The following is an 18,699-nucleotide window of genomic DNA, read 5'->3' as shown; positions in this document are numbered from 1 at the left end:
ACGGCCCAAGACGGCAAGAAACTTCAGAGAGTCGTGAACACAGCCCAGTCCATCACTCAAACCTGCCTCCCATCCACTGACTCCATTAACACCTCCCGCTGCCTTGGGAAAGCGGGCAGCATAATCAAAGACTCCTCATTCCCGGATTACTCAATCTTCCAACTTCTTCCATCGGGCAGGAGATACAAAAGTCTGAGAACACGCACAAATAGATTAAAAAACAGTTTCCTCCCCGCTGTTACCAGACTCCTAAACATCCCTCTTATGGACTGACCTGATTAATACTACATCCCTGTATGCTTCACCCGATGCCGGTGCCTATGTATTTACATTGTGTACCTTGTGTTGCCATTTAATATATTTTCTTTTTATTTTATTTTCTTGTACTAAATGATCTGTTTGAGCTGCTCGCAGAAAAATACTTTTCATTGTACCTCAGTACACGTGACAATAAACAAATCCAATCACAGGTATTACATGACGATTGCTGCTCCTGCATTGTAAGGTAAAGCTTACATATTACCTTCTTTTTGGTTTTCCCAGCGTCAGGTTCAAAACTCCGAGCACACGTGCAAGATTAGGAGCTGTGTGGGAGTAAAGGTGCCTGTAAACAAGTTACTAAAAACTAGCGCACAGGTCCAAATAGATGTAATAGAATGTTGGCCTTTTTAAAAATTCCTTCAAGGAATATGGGCTTCACTGATGAGGCCAGCATTTATTGCCCATCCCTAATTGCCCTTGAGAAGGTAGTGCTGAGCGTCCTTCTTGAATCGGTGCAGTCCATGTGATGTAGACACACCCACTGTGCTGTTAGGAAGGAAGTTCCAGGATTTTCACCAAGCAACAGTGAAGGAATGGCGAGGTATTTCCAAGTCAGGATGATGAGTGGCTTGGAAGGGAACTTCCAGGTGGTTCCCATGTATCTGCTGACCCTGACCTTCTAGATGATAGTGGTTGTGGGTTTGGAAGGTGCAGTCTAAGGAGGCTTGATGAGTTCCTGAAGTGCATCTTATAGAGGGTACACACTGCTGCTGCTGTGCGCCGGCAGAAGAGGGAGTGAATGATTGTGGATATGGTGTCAATCAAGTGGGATGATTTGTCCAGGATGGTGTCGAGCTTCTCAAGTGTTTTTAAAGCTACACTCATCCAGGCCAGGGAAGAATATTCCATCACACTTCTGACTTGTGCCTTGCAGGTGGCAGGCAGGCTTTGAGGGGTCAGGAGTTGAGTTACTTGCTGCAGGATTCCTAGCCCGTGACCGCTCTTATAGCCACAGTATTTATCTGGCTCGTTCAGTTGAGTTTCTGGATGCTGATGGTTAGATTCTCTCTTGACAGTGATAGTTAATGTCTGGGACTTTTATCGCCTATCTCCATCATTTGTTGCTTATTCTGTTTGCCATGTAAGTAGTCCTGTGTTGTAGCTTCATTAGATTAACACTTTGTTTATGGTATGCTGCTTCTAGCATGCCTCCTGCACTCTTAACTGAACTAGGATTTATCCCCTGGCTTGGTGATAATGGTAGAGTGGGGGAATATGCTGGGTCATGAGTTTACAGATTGTGGTAGAGCAGGGTGTTTCTTTGCCCTTGTTTAATTTGGTGCTGGTGCCACGAGACGTCATAGGGTCGGAGTCGATGTTAGGCAACTCGCTCCGGACTGTGCACCAGTGCTGTCACCTCTGCTGGTGTGTCAGGACATACCTCAGGGTGGTGGTGTCTGGAACATTTTCCGTGAGTTTGACCATGCCAAGTTGTTGCTTTTTAAAAAATAAATCTGTTTATTCTCATTTTAAACATTTTCATCAAAATAAACAACAGAAAACAAACAAAAACAAATACAATACCAATCCCCCAATAGCACCCTATTCAATATACAGACCAAAACTTCACCTGTACAGTCAAAGTTAAAAAAGAAAATTAACAGTCAATCAGTAAACAGTGTTGTCAACAACAACAATCTCTCCCCCCCCCCCCAATGTTCAATGGTAACCAATCCTCGAAAGTGAATAATAAACAGTCCCCATGAATTGTAGAACCCTTCCTTCATCCCCCTCAGCTGAAACTTCACCTTCTTGAGTCAGAAATTCTAGTAGATCCCCCCGCCAAGCCGAGGCACAGGGCGGAAAAGCTGACCTCCACCCCAACAGGACCTGCCTCCGGGCAATCAGCAAGGCGAAGACTAAAACATCTGCCCCCTCACCCGCCTGCAGCTTGGGCCGGTCCGACACCCTAAAAATGGCTTCTAGGGGCCCCGGTTCCAAGTTTACGTGCACTACCCACAGATGACACTGAAAACCTCCCTCCAATACTTCTCCAGCTTCAGAAAGGACCAAAGCATATGTTCATGGTTTGTGGGGCTCCTCCCACAATGCTCACATATGTCCTCCACTCGCTCAGAGTTAGCTCATCCTCGCGAGGTGCGTCCTATACACAACCTTCAGCTGTATCAGCCCCAACCTCGCACACGAGGTTGAGGTGTTCACCTTCTTGAGCACCTCACACCACAATTCGTCTTCCATAACCTCCCCAACTCTTCCTGCCACTCGGCTTTGATCCCCTCCATTGACACCCCGTCCTCCCCCAAAATCCTCCCGTAGATCGCCGATGCCACCCCCTTCCCCATTCCCCCTGCCGTCAATACCTCTTCCAACAATGAGGGGGCCGGTGCTATCGGGAAGCTCTGAGCCTCCTTCCTAGCAAAGTCTCGGAGCTACAGGTACCTAAACCCAGTCAAACTTGTTAGTGGGAATATATAGGATGCCCTAGATCAATTGTTGTTTGGGACACTCCTGTCTGGCCAGTTATTAGCCCAATACAGAGACTGTATAAATGGGAGTGGGCAATCAAATAGCCAAGATAACGCTGATGGGTTCAAACCTGGAAACCCCAGCAGAGAACATTTATTTAATAGACTGGGCAGAGCATATAGAGAGAGTGAGAGCGAGAGAGAGAGAAAGAAAGAGAATGCTGTTCTGAACAGTTACAGGAGAAGGCTTTAGAAATGGACCGAAAGAGATCATGAAAGGTACAGAGGAGAGTACTTTGCAAATCGATTGAGTGGGTTCATGAAAGTTGCCAGAAAGAAGGCTTTGGAAAGCAATTGAGAGAGGTCACAAAAGTTGCCATTGAGGCAGGCTTTGGAAAAGGGTTGTGAACGAATGTCCCGAGCAAAAGAAAAATTGCTATGAAATGCATGTATTGCCATTGCCGACTGTGTAAGTGGCATGTTCTGGTAAAGGGTTGTTTAATGAGAACTAGTGTGTTAAGGTTAAGAAACTACATGCAATCTGTTAGTGTTAAAGGTAAAGTTTAAATATTGTTTTATTTTTTGTTTTAATAAAGTTTGTTTATAAAATAACCAAGTCCTATTTCTTATATTATCACTCCTAGAACAAACCGATCTTTCTACACCGTCTTAAAACTTTAAAAGTTATGGTTCAATCTCTCAGCCACTGTTGAGAACTGACCAGCTGTCCGTAACAGCAGGTATGACAGAATTTTGATTGTCTTACTTAGAACCGAGCTGGTGGAATGATTCTACTGCACCAAACCATAGGCTTACTATCTGTAGGGAAATACTTAAAATCCAAGTTTTAAAATATTGTAACTGTACTTGAAATACAAGCTGCATTATTCTAAGTTAGTCAAGGTCAGCTTGGCGGTGAAACCTTACACCAGTCACTCAGCTAGGCAGCAAAGGGAGTAAGTTAGATATCAATGTAGTAGATACCAACAGGTATCAGCAACCTGGGGAGACCCGTCAGAAGGAGGCTACGACATTGTCCCTTGCGTTTAAGTTTAAATGTGAAGAGAGTACAAAAAGAATCCCGAAATGCTAAGTGGGAAGAACCCTATCAAGTGCTACTGACCACCCAAGCAGCTATTAAAAGTCCAGGGGAAGAAAGTTTGGATTCACGCATCTCACGTTAAATGAGCACCCCGTGATTAAAAAGATAATTTTTACTCCTATATTTTGAAAGGACAATTCTTACAATTTTTGCTTTACATTTCGTCTTGCCACTGTTTGACCATATCTGTTGTGTGCATTTTTAGTTTTTGCTAAAAGGGAGTAACTTGCACCCTGATAGGGGCAGAATACTGCACCTATATTCCAGACAGCTCCGAGGAAATTACTAATTTGGCGGAGCACATTCAATCAGAGATAAATAAACTCAAGCAACCGCCAGCCAACATCATGTGGAGCTGGGCATCTGGATGGCTGGGCTCAATGGGAACCTCTCTAGTTCATGGCTTGATCTTATTTTTTATTTTTGTTCTCATTGTTCATTGTATTTTTATGCTCATTAAGAGTTGCTTTAAAAGGTTAACCAAAGCCCCTGCTAACATTATGCCTCTCAAGACTAGCCATATCCCCATTGCTTAATAAGTGTGCTTCCTATATTTAAAGGCTTGTAACACTTTATAGGCTTGCCCATTCCAGTTTTGAAGGCTGTTTCTAAACACAGGGACCATAAAAGGCATCTGTGAATGTGTTCCTCTCGCTATTGCCTGCTTGCTAGCTTTTATTGATTCATTCTCTTGGAATGTTTTAGAAGAATCAAAGAGGGGATTGTAGGAAAATAGTTAAACTTCAAGTTTTAAAAATATTGTTTAATAAAACTGCAGTTAAAATACAAGCTGCATTGTTCCAAGCAAGTCAAGGTCAGCTTGGCGGTGAAACCTTACACCAGTCACTCAGCTAGGCAGCAAAGGGAGTAAGTTAGATATCAATGTAGTAGAGACCACTATTCTGAAGTCACAATTTAAAACTTGTAAATCAATCGGGGGGTGGTATCAAACACAGATACAAGGTTACTGTCACAAGTGTTGCCTGTGTCTTCTCTCTCTCTTCACGTTTGTTCTCTGCCAGTTATTTTTTTCCTGATGCCCTGCTGGACATTTGCTTCTTTTATTTTGTATTTTTTGAAGTGCACTAACTTGATTTTTACAATAAATCTCAATTGCGCACAACCACCAGACCCTCGTCACTTATGTTATGGGCCAGGGTTTTGAAAACACCAAAGTATATTATGGAGTTCACCTGACCTCGGTTTATTGATTTGGCTACGATGAGCACAAGAGCCTGCCTTTCAGGTGTTATTCAACAGAGATCTTAGGTGCTTTTAATCAAAAAACAAGCTTTATTCTACAAATTTAGTTAACATTTGTATAAACACACAGTAAGAATTTTTATCAATTACAACCATAAAGACCCCACACTGCTACAGTAATCTATGTACAACCCTTAATGAATTCCCCCTTAACAGTTCCAATTCAATAACAAAATCCAAGTAAAACCAGAAACCCTTTTTCGAAGGTGTGGCCAGCACTCAACGTTCTTACTGGTATAAGACTTGTTATTGATACTCTTGTCCCCTTTCCAAACAGCAGGTTTGAATTCCTTCCAGAAAGCAATTATCTCTTTTAAATTACCAAGCAGTCTGGAAACAGCTTTTAAAATTAAGATAGAGACACACTTTTTTCAACCGGTGCAGTTCAAAACCAGTCCAAATGCAAAGCAAAAGTAAAACCCACAGAGCCACAGCCCAGCTCCAAAACGCAAAACGAAAGTAAAAACTCAGTCACAGCCCAGCTCCATCCACACAATGACATCACTGAAGCAATGCGATAAGACAAAAACCTTTCTTAAAGGGACACTCCCATGACACTTATTTGAAAAATAAGAGATCTTATACTATCTTAAATCATACTAAATTCATTTGAGAATTTTGTTTCCTTTGGCTCTGATTTCTATGCTATCACTTGCAGAATGTATTCTGCATTTTTATCAATTTGATTATAAGAAGCTTTCAGGACTTCTGAACAAACTTTCTATCACAGCCTGCTCGAGGCTTCAAGCAGACTAACTTAAATACTATATGTTGTACAGTTACCAAACCAGATATTACTAAGATTTCTAACCCAATTATTCTGTTCTGACAAGAGTTGTGATTCTCTGCAGGTCCTTCAAATGCTATTTTGGACATACTCAAAAATGTATGATGAATACAGATTGAACGAGGAATTAAACGACTAACTGTCGTTGGTAACTGTGATCTTTTTTCTCAGTAGCACCTCAACACGTCATTCACCTATCTTAGCGGCCTCGTGTTCTTTTCTTTTATCAGACAAAATATAAATGGCAGCTTAAGGAGTCCAAGAAGACCAAGAGACATGTGACATGCCTGCAACGAGAACAGTTCTGGAATATTCCAGGATAATGACCCAGGTATTGCATCCAGCAAATGTCGAAGCTGCATCTTAGAAGAAATATGTGAGGAAACTACCAAAGATTACTAAATTAAATGTCCGCCAAGATTTCAAATAGGTCTTCTTGTTATTTGATTATATCGTGAAAGAAACTATATTGCATCAGGTCCATGATCATATTTCTATTCAAAGCATTCGGTCATTATTTCACATTTTTAAATATCACTAATATACTCAACGTCAGCCAACATTATCTAGATGCCTGGCATCTGCTATGTCTGGGATTGTTTGCTGAACAGAAATACTTGTAAACACAATTGATGGTTAAATACTTGTGACACTAAAAAAGATTATTATTATTATAAATATCAGCATTGAAATCATCTAAAAATACAATGTATAAATATTACCTCTTTTGGGGCGGATAACTTCACTTTTTGCTTCAGGCACTTGCTTTTTCCTAGGAAGAATTTAAAGCGGTTTGTTTTTGAATTTCTCAACAACTCAATACAAATTAGATATTGAATCAGTGGCCTTCTTGTTTGCATAACGCAAAAACTAATTGGATAAAATTGACAAACCATTGCTAGAAACATGTATTTTGTTCTTTAACAGTTCAATTAGTCTGGGTGCTTTTTCACTCCAGCAGCTTGATGCAATACTTAACTCCTGGGCACAAGCAGCTTTTGAGAGATTTGACAGAATTATCTTCAATTCGATGAGGGGGCACAAATCAATTGGTTTCACACACAGAAAGGTAAATGAAAATAGAAAGGAGCAGAAATCACTGCATGCAAAACTTCAATTCGAAATTATGAAACTGACAATTTAGCAGTTTTGTTTTCGTGACTGCTTTAGGTATAAAGGGCGGGATTCTCTCAGCCCGGGGTCGGGCCAGAGAATCCCCGCGACTGGCGCGAAATGCGCCACGCCACCCAACGTGGCCGGCCCGCCGATTCCTGGCCCAGGATGGGCCGAGCGACCATTGTAAAAACGCCGAGTCCCGCCGGCGCCGTGCACACCTGCTCTCAGCCGGCGGGAACTCGGCGTGGAAGGGTCAGGCGGCGGCCTGGTTGGGGGGGGGGGGGGCTGGCCTGCGATCAGGGCCCACCGATCGGCGAGCCAGCCTCTCTGGCTGGGGGCCTCGTGTCTTCCGCGCTGGCCCCTGTAGTTCTGCGCCATGTTGCGTCGGGGCCAGCACGTTGAAGGAAGCCACTGCGCATGTGCGCGTTGGTGCCGGTGCCACTGCACATGCGCTGATCCCACGGCGCCCATTTAATGCCGGGATCAGCAGCTGGAGCGGAGTAGGTCGCTCCAGTGCTGTGCTGGCCCCCTGTAGGAGCCAGAATTACTGATCCTGAGACCGTGTTGACGCCGTCGAGAAACGCGACAGGGCCAACACTTAGCCTCAGGATCACAGAATCCCGCCCAAATTATTTTTCATTTCAACCCAAGAATTCAAATAGAAAATCATCAATAAGTTATTTGTAGTTAGATTTGTAATTCTTGCTGTACACACACTTCGCTTTGTGATTTATTTTTGCACTGTTAAGTCCACTGATTTCTTTGATTTCTACCATCCTATTGCCTTACATAAATTGGCATTGGTGCATATTTAATTTTTTAAAAATAGTTTACTCAAATCACTTTAAACTTTTATGCAAACCAGATATTCCAAGGGTGACCCTTTTAGCTCACTACTGGTTATGTTATTCAACTAATTATTATCGATCAGTACTATTCCTTTCCTAGTATTCAGTAAATTTATTCAGCATCTGCATGCTTTGCAAAACCATGGTATTCAGACTTTCGTTTATCACAAATAATGGACATTACTTTTCAGTGAACAGCAATTTCAATTATGTATTTATACATTCCTTACCTAGTATCATTAGAATTGTGTGCATTAGAGTTAATCTGAAAAAAAAAGACATTTAATAACTTAGTCCGACTTCATGCATAAGTTGTGAATGAAGTTTGATTGAAAAGATCATGTAAAAAGCCTTTTTAAAACATTTCACAAAACATACATCAACCTCAATGTTTCCAGTATACAAATTGGATGAAAGTGTTCTAACATGCTGTGTTGTGGAACAACAAGCCACAAAGCAATAATTTCCCATGTGAACCTTGATGATGAACCAAGTGGTTTTCTTACAGAACCTGAACTAGCCTCAAAAGCAACATCGGCGGACAGCTGCAAGTAATTCATTTATTCTTGCGAAGAAGTTATTATACCAGTGAGTATTGCATGACACAAGAAGTTAATATGCAAAACCTAAACGAAGAGTACTTAAAAATAAAGAAAAAACCAGGGGTAATCTTATGAAGGTGCTTAACGTGTTGAAAGGAATCAACAGTATAGGTTCGAAGAAACTATTTCCTCTGGAGTAAGAATCAAGAATGAGTGGACATAATCATAACATTAGAGCTAGGTCATGGATGGAGGAGGGAAATCAAAAAGCACTTTTCCACACATTGGGTAGTAGAAAACTGTAAGTGTTTCCAAAGGCTGTGGATGCTGGATAAATTGGAACTGTCAAGACAGACTAAATGGACTTTTATCAGTTCATGATTACAAGGAATATGGAATGAAGGCAGAAAAATGGATTTGATGTACAGATCAGCCATGTTGTAGCCGAATGGAAGAGCTGATTGAGATGTTGAATGACCTATGTTCATATGTTGAATATTCCAAGTACAACTCGGAAATGTGTAGAACGTCAGTGCGCCATCGTGTCAGTATTGAGTGCAAAATTATAAAATTAAGTCCTGTCATGTACTTTATTTCCCTTCCTTTTTGACATCACTTCAATGTGATACAAGGTCTGTGCAATTGAAGCCCAATTTTGTGCTTTCAAACTGATGATTTGGTGACAACTCAATTTAATTTGAGCACTCAAAATCTGATTGAATCAACTGCCCAAAAACATTACTAGCTGCAATCTAGTATTCAACTGACAGACAATTGGGTAATCTATTGGGGGCAGCACCGTAGCATAGTGGTTAGCACAGTTGCCTCACAGCTCCAGGGTCTTAGGTTCGATTCCCGGCTTGGGTCATTGTCTGTTCAGAGTCTGCACGTTCTCCCAGTGTGTGTGTTGGTTTTCTCCGGGTACTCCGGTTTCCTCCCACAGTCCAAAGATGTGTGGGTTAGCTGGATTGGCTATGCTAAATTGCCTTTAGTGTCCAAAAAGGTTAATTGGGGTTACTGGGTTAAGGGGATGGGTGGAGGGAGGGGGGGGTGCTTGAGTGGGGTGCTCTTTCCAATGGCCGGTGCTGACTCAATGGATCGAATGGCCTCCTTCTGCACTGTAAATTCTATGATTCTATGACAAAACTGCTCATTTATTTTTTGATCATTGTACTAATGCAACAACATTTAACCAAACAGCACCTTTAACATAGTAAAATGTCTCGAGGTGCTTCCGAGACATTACCAAATTGAATTTTAGATCGAGCTACATAAGGATTAGGACAGGTGACCAAAAACTTTGTCAAAAGGGCAGGTTTTAATGTTTGTCTTAAAGGACAGATACAGAGGGGTTTAGGAATTGAGGGTTATACTTCTACTTCCTTTTGAAAGTTATTATGAAATCTCTATTCACCCCTACTCGGGCAGCACATTCCAGCTCATAGTGTAAATTTCTTTCCTCATGCACCATTGACTCTTTTGCTATGTACCTTGAATGTGTTCTCTGATTCATGATCGTTCTGCGATTGGAAACAACGGTTCCTGTTTAACTTTAACCAAAATTCCAAATTATTTTGAAAACCTGTCAAATCTCCCCTTAACCTTCTGAGCTCTGAGGAAAACTACCCCAATTTTTTGAGCCTTTCATCTCTAATACATTTCTATCAAACCTCTTAGGCACCAAAATCCTTCCTAAAACATGGTACCCACAATTTATCATCTGGATCCTAACCAGTGTTTTGTAAAGACTTAGCATTTCCTTGCTTATCTATTCTATATGTATGTACTCATAAAGCCAAAGACCTACGTGTCCACCTCCGTCCCGCCCCAAAACAGGTGTCTGTTTTTGCAGTCTTTAAGATTGTACCATTGAATTTGCATTGTTTCTCCTCATTCTTAAAGTAATCACATCAACTTCTCTGCATTAAATGTAATCAGTCATGTATGTATCTCCCCATTTCATCAGTCTATGCCTTCCTGAATTTTATTACTATCTGAAATGTGTCATCTGCAAACTTTTAAATTATTCTTTATATATTAATAACTAACACCAAGAATAGCCCTCTTTGCCAACACTGATCCCTGAGGGTAATCACTGCACATTTTCTTTGGGTCTGAAAAATGACCATTCATCTCTGCTCTCTGTCCTTTAGCTAATTTTGTATCCATTCATCCTCTGTATACATTAAACCTACTAGCTTCAATTTTGCAAACAAGTCTATACTGCAGAACTTTATCAAGTCCATGTACACAAACTCAACCACACTGCCTCTCATCACACCAAAGATCTAAATCAAGTTAGTGATAGTTCCTGACTGCTGACATAAATCTCAAGGTGTATTTCATTTAAAGATAACTTCTATTGCTTATTGCTTTAGTGTAGGGTAGCCAGGAATGATGAAGAATTAACCCACAGAATCAAATAATTTACAGGACTGTGCTGTGGAACCTTGAACTGAACCATTTAATTGGAAATGAAGCCTGAGGCCAGCTCATTACTTTCATAACGTGCTTAGTACTGCTTGCCTCTGTTTAAAAAATGATCACATTAAATGCAGGCCCCAGAGAATCTGTAAAGTTTACTTTGGTGTTAGCAGCTAGCTTCATGAGGCATGTACGGTGGCAATGGGGTACGGTAGCATTATGTTTATGTTATCAGACTAGTAATCTAGATTGAGACCTGGGTGAATGATCCAAATACACAAGTTCAAGTTACATCATGACAGCTGCAGAATTTAATTTCAGTTCATTAAATTTGGAATAAAAAAAATCTAGTATCAGTAACGTTCACCAGAAAACTACTGGATTGTCATGAAAACACATCTGGTTCACTAAAGTCCTTCATCGAAGGAAATCTGCCGTCCTTTCCAGGTCTGGTCTATATGCTACTCCAGACCCACAGCAACGTGGTTGAGTCCTAGCTGCCCCTGAAATAACTGAGCAAGCCGCTCAGTCATATTCGAGGCAACAGCTCACCACCAATTTCTCAAGGGAAATTATGGATGGAAAATGAACACCGATCTCACCAACGATGCCACATGCCTTGAATTATTTTTTTTGTAAAACCATGAACACTAGTATAAAATCTTTTTGTATTGCTAAAAAAAAGACATGCTGTGAAACTTTTAATCTTGCACTCATCAGGACAGAATCATAAAGAATACCAAATGTCAAAAGGAACACTAAATTTATACTACATGAGAAAAGGGTGTTGATTAGTTGGCAAGTAGATTGGTTGGACGAGACGTTGCCATGGTCTTCTCCCATGTTTATACTGCACACTTGTCTCCTCCCACTCCAAATCTCTTGTTCTAGCCTGTCCACATATCATGTTTCTGCACAAGACTTGTGTTAATTATCCAATAGGATATCAGCAAAGAAATGTACTTACAGAAGGTTTTTCCAACTTCTTTCTCTTTTCATCCATTCTACATGAGATAATAAGAAACATGGTTAGTTCACGAATCAAACAGTCAGTGTGGGGAAATTGAATTTATTTCAGCAGATGGTTTATTTTCCAAATTGGATAATACTTTTCTTACTCCAAGGTTAATCAAAGCAAACAATGATTAATGACCAATGACAATATTAATCAATAGTTGACCTGAGGCTGCATTCAAATCCTATGAGTTTAGCATTGGTACAACCACTAAACTTGAAGTGTAAACTCAAGTTGCTCATGTAATGCTCCTTAGAAGCCTATTTAGCTCGTCATTTATGGAGCACTACTAGTACAAAGTGATGGCTGTTTTTTGTCTACGTGACAAAAGTTAATATGAAGCACTGTGAATTGTTCAAATTAATTTAGAGCTTTACACATGCCAGTACTATAAAAGTGAAAAGTTCTACTGGCCAGAATTGCTTTGACTTGCATTCAAATTGCATAAACATTAGTTAAAACTTAGAAGGATGCTGATCAGTTCTCAGTAAAACCTTCATCAATGAGAGATGCATCCAGGTACAAGTTATCAAAGCATTTCTTTCGTGAACAGGACTCCTGTCCAAATTATCCCCATGCTCCTGCCGATTTCAGGGACTTGGGCAAACTACCGCTAACATTTATTTTTTTAAACATTTAGAGTAACCAATTCATTTTTCCAATTAAGGGGCAATTTAGCATGGCCAATCCACCTACCCTGCACATCTTTCGGTTGTGAGGGCATAGCCCACGCAAACACGGGGAGAATGTGCAAACTCCACACGGACATTGACCCAGGGCCGGGATCGAACCACTGCCCCACTGTGCTGCCCCTTGCCGCTAATATTTCTAAGCACAGAAGAAGTGTCACTAACAATGTATTCACAAGATCCTCCAAATCCAGTGGCAAGGGAATAGGTCCAACATCAGCATCCTCTCCAAAGTCAACATGCCCCGCATCAAGGCGCTAATCACTCAAACCTAGCTCCGCTGCGCAGGACATGTCTTGGGTATGCCTGACACCAAACCCCCAAAATAATTGCTCTGCTGAGATTTGGTCACGGTGGAAGTCTCCCAGGAGAACAGCAGAAACGCTTGAGGGATGCTCTTAAAGCATCACAGAGGAGGTAAAACATTCATTCTGACTTGTGGGAGACCCTGGTCTGTGACTCACCAGAATGGAGAAGGACCATTTGAAAAGACACCAAAAACATTGAGCGACTTCATCAGAAATATGCAGAGGCAAAATCAAGGCATTGGAAAGAGAGCGCACAATCTCCAAGCAACTCATCTACCTGACACATCAAGCCAGCAAGTCATCCTCAATCTCGAGGGATTACCCAAGAATACAAGAAAACTTGCATGTACTGGGTTATTTCATCTAATTGGCTCGCCACATTTTAATTTGTCTCGATCTTGATGTACTACTAAGAACATTTACTGATGGTAACTATTTCCATAAAATTACAAAGTTCTTCAAAGAACAAAGAAAAGTACAGCACAGGAACAGGCCCTTCGCCCCTCCAAGCCTGCACTGACCATGCTGCCCGTCTAAACTAAAATCTTCGACACTTCCGGGGTCCGTATCCCTCTATTCCCATCCTATTCATGTATTTGTCAAGATGTCCCTTAAATGTCACTATTGTCCCTGCTTCCACCACCTCCTCCGGCAGTGAGTTCCAGGCACCCACTACCCTCTGTGTAAAAATACTTGCCTCGAACATCTCCTCTAAACCTTGCCCCTCGAAACTTAAACCTATGTCCCCTAGTAATTGACCCCTCTACCCTGGGAAAAAGTCTCTGACTACCATCCTGTCTATGGCCCTCATAATTTTGTAGACCTCTATCAGGTCGCCCCTCAACCTCCGTCGTTCCAGTGAGAACAAACCAAGTTTATTCAACCGCTCCTCATAGCTAATGCCCTCCATACCAGGCAACATCCTGATAAATCTCTTCTGCACCCTCTCTAAAGCCTCAACAACCTTCTGGTAGTGCGGCGACCAGAATTGAATACTATACTCCATGTGGCCTAACTAAGGTTCTATACAACTGCAACATGACTTGCCAATTTTTATACTCAATGCCCCGGCCAATGAAGGCAAGCATGCCGTATGCCTTCTTGACTACCTTCTCCACCTTTGTTGCCCCTTTCAGTGACCTGTGGACCTGTACATCTAGATCTCTCTGACTGTCAATATTCTTGAGGGTTCTACCATTCACTGTATATTCCCTACCTGCATTAGACCTTCCAAAATGCATTACCTCACATTTGTCCGGATTAAACTCCATCTGCCATCTCTCTATCCAAGTCTCCAAACAATCTAAATCCTGCTGTATCCTCTGACAGTCCTCATCGCTATCCGCAATTACACCAACCTTTGTGTCGTCCGCAAACTTACTAATCAGACCAGTTACATTTTCCTCCAAATCATTTATATATACTATGAACAAGGTCCCAGCACTGATCCCTGCGGAACACCACTAATTACAGCCTTCCAATCAGAAAAGCACCCTTCCATTGCTACTCCCTGCCTTCTGTGACCTAGCCAGTTCTGTATCCATCTTGCCAGCTCACCTCTGATCCCGTGTGACTTCACCTTTTGTACCAGTCTGCCATGAGGGACCTTGTCAAAGGCCTACTGAAGTCCATACAGACAACATCCACTGCCCTACCTGCATCAATCATCTTTGTGACCTCCTGGAAAAACTCTATCAAGTTAGTGAGACATGACCTCCCCTTCACAAAACCGCGCTGCCTCTCGCTAATACGCCCACTTGCTTCCAAATGGGAGTAGATCCTGTCTCAAAGAATTCTCTCCAGTAATTTCCCTACCACTGATGTAATGGCTCGCCGGCCTGTAGTTCCCTGGATTATCCTTGCTACCCTTCTTAAACAAAGGAACAACATTGGCTATTCTCCAGTCCTCCGGGACATCACCCGAAGACAGTGAGGATCCAAAGATTTCTGTCAAGGCCTCAGCAATTTCCTCTCTTTCCTCCTTTTGTATTCTGGGGTATATCTACCTTAATATTTTTCAAGACTCCCAACACCTCGTCTTTTTGGATCTCAATGTGACCTAGGCTATCTACACACCCTTCTCCAGACTCAACATCCACCAATTCCTTCTCTTTGGTGAATACTGATGCAAAGTATTCATTTAGTACCTCACCCATTTCCTCTGGCTCCACACATAGATTCTCTCCCGTCCTTCAGTGGGCCAACTCTTTCCCTGGCTATCATCTTGCTTTTTATGTACGTGTAAAAAACCTTGGGATTTTTTAACCCAATTTGCTAATGACTTTTCGTGACCCCTTTTAGCCCTCCTGACTCCTTGCTTAAGTTTCTTCCTACTTTCCTTATATTCCACACAGGCTTTGTCTGTTCCCAGCCCTCTAGCCCTGACAAATGCTTCTTTTTTCTTTTTGACGAGGCCTACAATATCTCTCGTTATCCAAGGTTCCCGAAATTTGCCGTATTTACCCTTCTCCCTCACAGGAACATGCCGGTCCTGAATTCCTTTCAACTGACATTTGAAAGCCTCCCACATGTCAGATGTTGATTTACCCTCAAACATCCGCCCCCAATCTAGGTTCTTAAATTCCCGCCTAATATTCTTAGGGGAATTAGCTTTCCCCCAATTTGGCACATTCACCCTAGGACCACTCTTATCCTTGTCCACCAGCACTTTGAAACTTACTGAATTGTGGTCACTGTTCCCGAAATGCTCCACTACTGATCCTTCTAACACTTGGCTGGGCTCATTCCCCAATACCAGGTCGAGTACAGCCCCTTCCCCAGTTGGACTATCTCCATATTGTTTTAAGAAGCCCTCCTGGATGCTCCTTACAAACTCTGTCCCGTCCAAGCCCCTAGCAATAAGTGAGTCCCAGTCAATATTGGGGAAGTTAAAGTCTCCCATCACAACAACCCTGTTGCTTTTACTCCTTTCCAAAATCTGTCTATCGATCTGCTCCTCCATCGCCCGCTGGCTGTTGGGTGGCCTGTAGTAAACCCTCAACATTGTGACTGCACCCGTCTTATTCCTGATCTCTACCCATATAGCCTCGCTGCCCTCTGAGGTGTCCTCCCTCAGTACTGCTGTGATATTCTCCCTAGCCAGTAGTGCAACTCCTCCACCCCTTTTACATCGCTTCTATCCCGCCTGAAACATCTAAATCCTGGAGCGTTTAGCTGCCAATCCTGTCCTTCCCTCAACCAGGTCTCTGTAATGGCAACAACATCATAGTTCCAAGTACTAATCCAAGCTCTAAGTTCATCTGCCTTACCTGTTATACCTCTTGCATTAAAACATATGTACTTCAGGCCACCAGTCCCGCTGTTTTCAGCAATATCTCCCTGTCTGCTCTTCCTCAGAGCCATACTGGCACTATTCCCTAGTTCTCCCTCAATGTTTTCACCTTCTGACCTATTGCTCCGGTTCCCACCCCCCTGCCATGCTAGTTTAAACCTTCACATGTGACACTAGCAAACCTTGCGGCCAGGATATTTATGCCTGTCCAGGTTAAATGCAACCCGTCCTTCCTATACAGGTCATACCAGACCCAGTGGTCCAGATAACTGAAACCCTCCCTCCTACACCAGCTGTTTAGCCACGTGTTTAGCTGCTCTATCTTCCTATTTCTAGCCTCACTGGCACATGGCACAGGGAGTAATCCCGAGATTACAACCCTAGGGGTCCTGTCTCTTAATTTTCTGCCTTGCTCCCTGAACTCCTGCTGCAGACCTCATCCCCCTTCCTGCCTATGTCGTTAGTACCAATATGTACGACGACCTCTGCTTGTTTGCCCTCCCCCTTCAGGATGCCCGCTACTGAGACATCCTGGACCCTGGCACCAGGGAGGCAACATACCATCCTGGAGTCTCTTTCTCATCCACAGAAGTGCCAATCTGTGCCCCTGACTATAAAGTCTCCTATGACTATTGCTCTTCTGCGCTTTGACCCTCCCTGCTGAACATCAGAGCCAGCCGTTGTGCCACTGCTCTGGCTGCTGCTGTTTTCCCCTGATAGGCTATTCCCCCCAAACGGGGTCACCAGTCTTGTCTGGCGCATTTAAGCAGTTTTCAATCCCAGTATGAGAAGGCTTATCAGGACACGCAGCGTGCAGTCCTGGTTAAGAAAGAGACAGAGAAGCAGGTGGAGACGCTACAGAAGCAATGTAGTGATCTCAAGGCAGCCTTGAGAGCGCTCCACGCTGCAACCACGGAAAAAGGCAGAGTACCATAGACCATGCGAAATGCCGAAAGCAAATTGCAGACCTGCAATCACTGCTTTCTGTCCAAAAAGGATTCCAAGAAACCTTTGGGGAAAGTTTAGAACAAGAAGACGGCCCTGATTGGGAAGAATTGCAGGAGACAGCGCAGAGATACGTTCAGGGAACATATGTGCAGGGAAAGCCCCAAAGGAGGAAAGCACCCCCACCCCCCACACAGCAGGTAGTTCAGGCTCCCATGAACCCTGTAACAACCCACCACACCGCCACAGCAGACGAGGCAGAATTCCTATATTCCACCCCCCTCACAGTGACCCAATTACAGGACGCGTGTGCTAAAATCACACCGTTCCTCCCCGCTTCAGAGACCCACACCATTTCTTTGCCACCGTCAAACACCAGGCGACCTTGTACGGCCTGGATGAGAAAGAGCAGGTAAAGATCATGGTCCTCAGCTTAGACCCATCGGTCGCAGCAGCCCTTCCCGACCCACAGAACGTAGGAGGAGGCACCCTTGCAGAAATGCATACCGCGATCCTGGATGCGATCGGGTATAACCAGGGTGACCCCGTAGATGGCCTAAATAAGTGCAGACAGAAAAAGTCTGAACACCCCACAGCGTTCGCAGGACGCTTGTAGATTCACTTGGAAGCCGTTTTCGGAAACGTAGACCGTGCCCATTTGTCCGCAGACAATATGGCCAAATGGACCCGCACCCTTATCTCCCATGCCACGGAAGCAGGACAGAATGCCTGTAGTAATTATGACCCCTCGGAGGAGGCTCATAATGAGAAGTAGGTGGTCAAAAGATTGTCCCGCGTTTGGGAACAGTCTGCTCACAATAAACCCGCCGCTAGAACCCGCGAGGATAAACAAGCCGCCGCAGACGTGCAGGCAGTAAGAACCACTCTTCACAACCCCGCCTGGGTAAACGAGGGAAAGAGCAGCCCCCCAGCAAAACCGCAAGAATGCTACAATTGCGGACAGTTGGGACATTTTGCCAAAGAATGCAAGGCCCCTAAAAAGCCACAGAGAGCCCAACAGACAGGCACTCTCAATAAGAAAAAGGCAGAGCCCATACATAGCGTTAGCGCCCAGTCGGATCAGACAGACTTGACCGGAACGGACTGACGGTGTACAGGCTCCCACAGTTGGGTCTGCGATACCCTTTGGGATAGGTCAGGACGACCCGTAGTCGCAGCGAAAATTAGGGGACAGCCGATCGAGCTTCTCTGGGACACAGGAGGGTCCCGCACCACCTTAAATTCCTCCATCCTTGGTAAGGACACGTGGCCCACTACAGCCACTATCATCCTCAGCGGCTTCACAGGCCACTCACAGCAGGGACACATCACAACCCCTGTACCCATCCAAATTGGAACCATTAACACAAAACACCCCGTAGTTTTAGTCGACCTGCCCCCAACAGCAGAGCACATTTTGGGGATCAACTTCATGAATTCCCACCACCGCTCTTTCGGTCCAATCAACCAGTGTGTCTGGAAGATGGCGAAATCCGCTAGAGCCCCCGCAATGCTCAATATAGGGGACTATATGAACAAAATGAGCGCAGTAGGCGAGTTTTGGTTCAACCCCACCATACTCAGCACGGACCAACAGGTTAGGGCAGTCCTGCAAAAAAAC

The 18,699-nt window shown here is 43.5% G+C and overlaps 1 protein-coding gene across 2 annotated transcripts in view; it reads right to left on the bottom strand.

Moving 5' to 3' along the window:
* Positions 1-18,699, bottom strand: part of LOC140427843 (E3 ubiquitin-protein ligase DZIP3-like) — a 231,092-nt gene that overhangs the window by 191,911 nt on the left and 20,482 nt on the right. For both annotated transcript variants that reach the window (XM_072513611.1, XM_072513610.1), the window contains exons 2-4: positions 11,797-11,833; positions 8,094-8,128; positions 6,622-6,671 (exon numbers count right to left, since the gene is read on the bottom strand). In XM_072513611.1, coding sequence (XP_072369712.1) covers positions 6,622-6,671; positions 8,094-8,128; positions 11,797-11,832 — 121 coding nt within the window. In that variant the 5' untranslated portion in view covers position 11,833. The remainder of the gene's footprint in view (positions 1-6,621; positions 6,672-8,093; positions 8,129-11,796; positions 11,834-18,699) is intronic.

Source organism: Scyliorhinus torazame, chromosome 8 (genome assembly GCF_047496885.1).
Source record: "Scyliorhinus torazame isolate Kashiwa2021f chromosome 8, sScyTor2.1, whole genome shotgun sequence".
Classification (NCBI taxonomy): Eukaryota; Metazoa; Chordata; class Chondrichthyes; order Carcharhiniformes; family Scyliorhinidae; genus Scyliorhinus; species Scyliorhinus torazame.
Note: the sequence above shows the minus strand (reverse complement) of the source record. Positions and strands in the feature narration are given on the sequence as shown.